General features: G+C 35.2%; 1 protein-coding gene across 1 annotated transcript; it reads right to left on the bottom strand.

Annotated features, from left to right (window-relative positions):
- Nucleotides 1-305: 305 nt before the first annotated feature.
- LOC139959124 (coiled-coil domain-containing protein 89-like) lies at nt 306-7553 on the bottom strand. Its single transcript, XM_071956716.1, has 7 exons — nt 7399-7553; nt 6230-6702; nt 5532-5629; nt 4594-4730; nt 3783-3865; nt 2942-3035; nt 306-2462 (listed from the first exon to the last, which is right to left on the bottom strand). The coding sequence occupies exons 1-7, from the start codon at nt 7456-7458 to the stop codon at nt 2376-2378; spliced, it is 1032 nt and encodes a 343-aa protein (XP_071812817.1). The 5' UTR covers nt 7459-7553; the 3' UTR covers nt 306-2375.
- Between the last annotated feature and the right edge of the window lie 423 nt (nt 7554-7976).

Here is a 7976-nt window from a genome sequence, read left to right as displayed (position 1 = left end):
ATTGTAAATAAATGAGTGTTGACAAATTCTGAACAATCTACCACCCCACCCCCTCCCCCAAGCCAACAGAAAATCCAGCACCACTACGTAGAATTTTTCCTGTGACAACCAACATACACATCTAAATCTGTCTCCCACCCCTTCCCACCCTTTACCCCCCCCCCACCTCGTTGCAACACCCATTTTTATCTCTCTTTCACTGTGCACTTATCTTCCAACAAATTGTCAAATTTGAAAAGATTAATTTCTAATGGTTTCATCCCACTGTCTGAAAGTGACTGAAGTTTTCTGTCTGACAACCAAAATCACATTTGAGGGTTATTTTTCTGACAACCAACCAGCTTTATCACAGACAGAAAAACGATCAGTTATGTATTTTACATGAACGTTGTAGCACGACCTTGTTTGCTGTCAGAAAATTCCAGCTTAACTGAGGGGACAACCAGCATTTTTCGTAAAATCTTGTTTACAATGGCAGAGATGACGAACGCTATTTTGATATAAATCAGTCAAGCAGCGAAAGAGACAGTGTTTATCACATTCTTGGCTTAACTAAATATCTATGAAAGAGATAAGAGCTGCAACCGACACATACCAGCATAAAAGTAGGAATCATCCAAGCTTCAAAAACAATTCCATTTCATGCAGATTAATATTATATTGTGAACACAGAAAGCTCAATCAAATAAATGTTAAAACTTTTTACTGGCAGGCTGGAAGCTTTGGTTACCAAACCTCGAAATTCAGGCATAATTTACTGATTATATGCCAGAAGATTTCGTCATTTGCTAGTGGAAATAAAAGCACTGGAAGTTTTCTGCCAGTGTAATACACATGTAGATTGTGTATTAGTCCATGGTAAAAGCCTGTGGACATTTTATTGTTTACCAAGTTGAATTCCAATAAACTGGCAGTTTGAAGCAAGTGGTTACAAATTCTAGGCCTGATTGTGGTGTGTATGTATATCAATAGCCTGTGTATCTTTAAACAGTGCATATAATGGGTGTTGGTAACATGAAACACACAATCACACATCACACTATAAATTGTACTTACACATGTTGCATCAGCCATGTACCATTACATACAACATGGTAGACACATTTAAATATACACCATACATAACATAGTTCTCAAAGCACACATATTAATATGTACTATAGAATAACACATATGTTGCACCATACATGAAATAACTTGCACATGCTATATCAGCCATGTACCATGACATACAAACATTTAAATATGCACCCATATAACACAGTTTTCAAAGCACACATATTACATATGTAAAATAGAATGCCCTATATGTTGCACCATACATGAAATAACTTGCACATGTTACATCTCTAAGTGTACCATGACATAAACATGATACAAGCATTTAAATATGCACCCATACATAACATACTTCTCAAAGCACACATGTTACATATGTAAAATAGAATGCCCTATATGTTGCACCATACATGAAATAACTTGCACATGTTACATCTCTAAGTGTACCATGACATAAACATGATACAAGCATTTAAATATGCACCCATACATAACATACTTCTCAAAGCACACATGTTACATATGTAAAATAGAATGCCCTATATGTTGCACCATACATGAAATAACTTGCACATGTTACATCTCTAAGTGTACCATGACATAAACATGATACAAGCATTTAAATATGCACCCATACATAACATACTTCTCAAAGCACACATATTACATATGTAAAATAGAATGCCCTATATGTTGCACCATACATGAAATAACTTGCACATGTTACATCTCTAAGTGTACCATGACATAATATCAGCCATGTACCATGACATACAACATGATACAAACATTTAAATATACACCATGCATTACATAGTTCTCAAAGCACACATATGACATATGTAAAATAGAATGCCCCACTCAGAAGAAATCCAGTTTTTCCAAACTGAAATATTCCTCCACATGGTAATTAAATCCAAATAAAATTTAAATAATAAAATTGATATAAAACTATAAACGTATTATTTTATGGTCATCAAAATTGACTCAAACTGCTTAAAACTTGCTATAGGTTCTCCAAAGTACTTTCATGGAGTGACCATTCATTAACTTCAAAAATTTGCTAGGTAAAATTAGACAAGAGATGTCCCAGTATAAACGGGTAAATGAGTGCTTTGAGAATTGAATTAAATCTGCTTGAGCAAATTTGAGCATGCATGACCATTTTATGACTTTTCTAGCATATTTTACTGATGACCTTTGACCGTGACATCACACTTGATGGAGACTAAGGTGTAACCAAACCAGAGGTTTTTCTTCAGAGGGTGGTAGCAGTGAGATTGGAAGATGATATGCAGTCACCATTGCTTGATCTCCTAGGAAACTAGATTCCTGAGTTGAGAATTTAAGTTCTTTTCCTTTGCCAAAAGGTTGTTTGAATGTTTCTTAAATGCCTCATATTCCTGAAAAATGAAAGACAAAATGTAGCAATTCTTTGGAGAAGAACATAAAAAAGGTGTGTTTAAAGATACAAGTTTCATAATGACAGTAGATATTGCTTTGTGAATATTTCTTTGCTTTGACATATCTTTAATACAACACTTCTCATCTTTTAAATTGAATGAATATAAACTACCAATGTTTAATATTGAGACTTTCAGAAGCGAACCCTACATAGGGTCAATATCAATCCATGAAAGAAAAAAAAGTGCAGAAATGTCACATTTAGTAGCAGTTTCAACGTGTTGCCAAATTATGGGTGATGCCAGATCCATTAACAAAATATTACCAAATATGACAAATTCAAATCATAATTTGTCACACCAAATGTTATAAAGATGTGATTTTGACGTAACACAGCACAACATTTAGAACACATTTGTTTATAGGAAATTCCCTCCACTGGAAATTTCCCTCTATAGAAACTTATGATGTTACTGACCAGTTGTAATTCTTTCAGAGTTTTTTCAGCAGTTTCTTTCTCTCCTTTGAGGCTGATGACCCTCAGATTAGCTGATACGGCCTCTGCTTCTCTCCTGTCAAACAAAATGACAAATGCTATTAGGAAAGGCCTTTATGTGTTGATGTCACTTATGCATCTCTCGTATATGTTAGATAGAAAAACTAAAACGTAGCTCCACTCATCTGTAAATATTTGTATGGTTATGGTAGCACTATTGATAAAGCAATACTATTGAAACTATGGAATGGTAGTCCCATTGTTGCTACCTTGCTTGACTAATACCAGCTTTCCAGTTCCCTACTGAGTGAACCATGACTGCTAGTAGCTGGTACTATTCATACAAATGTAGCGATTTCATGTACTAAAAAACTGAGGACTAACTAGTGCTATTCTGAAACCAAAGATGAGCCTGGTGTAAAAAAAAAATCACAGAACTTTGCCAAAAATGCGGTATAGGCTTCAGTTTGCATATGCTACAGTGTGTTAGGATAAATAGTTTTTGTGCCCCTGCAGGTTGGATATCCATAGGTAATGAAAATCATGCGAACGACGGATCAAATGATACAACGCAGCCGACTTGTTATATAGGTTTACACTGTATGAAATTATGCATCTTGGCCCCAAGTAACCACAAAACCTCACAGCCTTTCCATCTTGCGGTCAATTGTGTTTAGATCAGGTGCAGTTTAAACGAGATCAATTTGGAAAGATGCAAAGGGGCAGTGGCATCAAAAGCCTGCCACATCAGCTTTTTATCTACTTAGAACTGGGACAAAATGGAATCGTGACAAGGTTTGTTTATAAACTGTCGAAAACTTACTCAAATTTTTGTTTCATTATTTCAGTTTTGGTGTCTGCCTCCTTGACTTTCTCTTCCAGTTCTCTGATTTCTCTCTGCCGATCCTGAAAGCCAAAAAAAAATTATAACAATGTTTTTATCATTTTCTTCATTTAATCAATTTTTGGAGCACATGGATATTATGTAAAACACCACCAAATAGCTTAGAAAAGGGTTTCATGACACAGAAATCATACTTTAAATGTTATCACAAACACTACACAGAAGATGAAAAGATATCACTGAGTCCCTTGTTTTCGAATGTATAAAGCTTTTATTCATGTGATGTATAAAGCTTTTATTTCGAATGTAATGTAATGTATGTAATGTATAAAGCTGAATGTAATGTAATGTAATGTATGTAATGTATAAAGCAACATGTAATGTATAAAGCTTTTATTTCGAATGTATAAAGCTTTATTCGAATGTATAAAGCATTATTCACTATGTTTAAATATGTAAATATTTTTGATGCTGTTGCCAACATGATGAAGCTGTCAAATTTAATATTATCTACTGCTTGTATCGTGTTCCTTAAAATAGAAAATCTGGAAAAGTGGAAATTTTAAAAAAGTATGAAAAGCTAAGATTAATTATGACAATCCACCTCTGTAATCAAATGGCAGTTCCTCTTTAGGCCTGGCAAAATAAACAATAGGAACTTACTAAGGTCATCACAAACATCTCTATAACACAAGAAAGAAAAAGAAAGAAAGAAAAAAACAAAACAAAGATGGCTGGGATTTGTTTATCCTGTAAAACATTTAAATATAGACTGAATACAAGTCTATACCTGAAGAAGTTTGCCTCTCTGCATAGCCAGGTCAAGGAATTCTTGTCTCTCGTTTTTCAGCTTTTCAGTCTGAATGGTTTGGTTCGTCTCCTGCATGTGGACGGATGCTTTGTAATTCTTGAACTCATTCTCGGTTGCTTTCGATTGGTGCAGCGGAAATAGGAAAGAAAGACAGTCGTGAGTTTCACTACTTACGGGTTTCTATCATCTCATTAAAATATTTCTTTTATCATTAACGGACTCATTCACAGTGTTGGGAATTTCCTCCGTCAAAATTTTGAGTGTGCCAATGATGGGAGAACAGTGCGCCAGATATAAGTCAAAGATGTGAGCAAACTAAGGCGCATATGTTCGCAAGCAGTACACGAGTAGAATGCAACTGGCTTAAATACAGAGTGTTAACCTTTGGTGTATGACTGAGAAAATCACAAAGATTATTATTACTTTTTGACAGAAAAAGCAGCAAAAAGCTTGGAGTTCCATCAATGGATCCCACATACAGTTATTCCAACATGACATGTATCATATGTTGCATTACCTAATATGCTCATGCAGTTTTACTTATTCTGTGTGTTGAACAATTTGCATAAGAAACGTACCTGTGTAAGAAATGAATACTGTACTTATGTAAAATATATATATATATATATGTATATATATATACATATATATATATATATATATATATACATATATATATATATATATATATATGTATATATATATATAGCAGAGAGATAAAGTGAGAATATGTTTTTAAATTATACACATCTCACAAAAAGCACTGGATTGCAGACCCTTAACTATAACTGAATTAAGTTTAATTGGTTTCACATGAACTCACTCATTAACTGTTCATGTGAAACCATTCCATACTCGCTCTCTCCTTTCATCATATAAAACCAAATTCTATCAATGATAACCCACACACAAGTTACCTTGTAGTTTATCTTCTTGTTGTTGCAATCTTTCTCGAAGAATCGTCAAGGATGACTGATAATTCCTTTCATTTTCATGTATCTCATTTTTTAACTGGCTGTGGAGATAAGAACAACCAAACAACAAACTAGTCTCTTAGAAACAATCACAATATCATACCAGAAATTATAAAAGAAGGAATCAAATTTTCACTAATGGACTAAATGAATTGTACGGTATCTCAAACTACGGTGGTTGTTGTTCAACTGACTGTAAATATCAGTTCAAAGCAAGTGTTTATTGAAGAATAATAATTTGAAGACTAAAACTGCATTTATTGGAGTGAATGATTTGTGAAGTTTCTCATCATAGGAGAGGCCAAATGGTTGTAGACAGAAGAGATCTCTAATTTAGATCCATGGGTATTGATCTAACTTAGAGAGAGAGTTAGATACGAAGATACTAAGTTAGATAGACAGGTATCCATCTAACTTAGAAATCTCTAAGTTATTTCATTGGATATAGATCTAACTTAGAGATTTCTAAGTAAGACCCATGGGTATCAATCATGTGAATATATAATATTGCTTCCACGGCCAGTATGAAAAGAAGGTGCAAGCAAACCTGAAACATAACCTCAGTGTCCTTCTAACTTTCTATCCTACTTTCTATGCATCCCAATTCCAATCATTAAAAAGCAAAACAAATAGAACAATACCTGCAAAGTTGTTCATATTCTCTGCATTGTTCTTTCAAACTTTGTATCTGTTTCTCTAACGAAATAATCTGAGCTGTTTTCTCCTCAAGTGCTTTACAAAAGAGGTTACTATTATCCTCTTGCAACTGTTTATTTTCTTTTCTGAGTTGCTCATTCTGCCTCTTGTATTCATCTTTAAATCGGATGAGTTCTTCGTGATTCTCCGCCAGTTCCTCAAACCGCCTCTCTAACATTTTGCTTCTCTTCATTTCCACGTCTAACATTTCCTGAGCATTCTCTCTGAATTTTTCTAACTCCCTGTTGACCCTCTCCAAAGTGCCGGCTCTCAGAACAGCATCATCAGCTCGTCTTTTTAATATGCAGATGAGCTGCGATTGTTCGTCAATTCTCGAACGCAGCACCGCGGCTTCTGTTTTGTCATCTTTACTGAAACTTTTGAGCTTTTCAAGGTTTTCTTGCATAATGTCAACATCCTTTTGTAAGAAGAGGATAAAAAAACTGTAGATAGGACTGTGGAGAAACAGCTGTAACATTTGTCACTAGTTAGATACTTCTTAGCATGAAATGATTGTGAAATATTACAAGCAGCAATGATTGTCATGATCAGTTCAAAGTTAGCTAAATAATTGGGAATACATACAGAATCTAGTCTCGGGGAATGGTACTGTAGTTTGAAAAGTCATGGGAGCCATAATGCTCCTTACCATCTGAGTAATTATTATCAAATCGTTTGTTTTGTTGTAATTAATATTAAATTGTTTGTTTTGTTGTTTTTTTCTGGCCAGAAAGTGGTTGGAATATTCTTAAGTCTCCTACTGTTTGAGTGACCTGGTCTTTTAAAGGTTACTGCTCTTTTTGGTCATACTTTGTTTGTACTCTTTAGCAGATTTTCTACGCTTAGTTTCTTATTTACAAAAGGTGATGTTTATCTTGAAAAAATTGAAAATATGGCACGTGAATCAAATTTTACGGCCTAGACTGCACGCCTAGGCCTATAAAAATAAGTTAAACCTAAGTTAAATCTGTAGCAACCTAGGTTAGGCCTACCTGTTCTACGAAAATTCATATTCATCAAAGGAACATGGCTTTCTGCGGAATTGCATGTCAAAGCTTACACGTTATTCTTTGACTTGAATGCAAAAATGATATCTACAGAAGACATTAATTACCTTTTTACTCTCTGAAACCATAATTTTTAAGTCTTTCGGATTCCTAGTATGAGACGACATCTCGGGATTCTGTTTACATCAACCATGGAGATTAGGCTATAGACCAACTTGAAGCTATCCTAACAGTCACCGTCAGATTCATTCACATATTCATAGCCGAATTCGGAACGATCGGCAAATTCCTCACACATGTTTGGTTCATCGCGTCGGACATTATGACCATGTGTCGATGGTGGGGGGCAGGCGCGTAGCCAAGGGGGGCGAAGGGGGCAGCCCCCCTTGAGCATATTTTTTAAATTTTTGTTTTAATATTTTTATGATATCGCTAGTAATTTCAAAAGAGAAAATGCTAAGATGCAACTTACAAGGCCTGGGAAGTGCCATTTCCAGCGATCTGGGAGGCATTTTCAGCCAAAATTTTCTTGTACGCTTCGCGCCAACCAGTGGCGTCGCCAAGGGGGGGCAGGGGGGCACGTGCCCCCTGGAAAACCTAGTCCCCCCCGAGTGACCCCCCATCTGAGATTTGGGTTAGTAAAAAAAATATATATAGTTTGTTATATTCAACTCCCATCATCTGA

Source organism: Apostichopus japonicus, chromosome 18, assembly GCF_037975245.1.
Source record: "Apostichopus japonicus isolate 1M-3 chromosome 18, ASM3797524v1, whole genome shotgun sequence".
NCBI lineage: Eukaryota > Metazoa > Echinodermata > Holothuroidea > Aspidochirotida > Stichopodidae > Apostichopus > Apostichopus japonicus.
The sequence above is the reverse complement of the archived record's forward strand: the minus strand, read 5'-3'. Positions and strand labels throughout refer to the sequence as shown.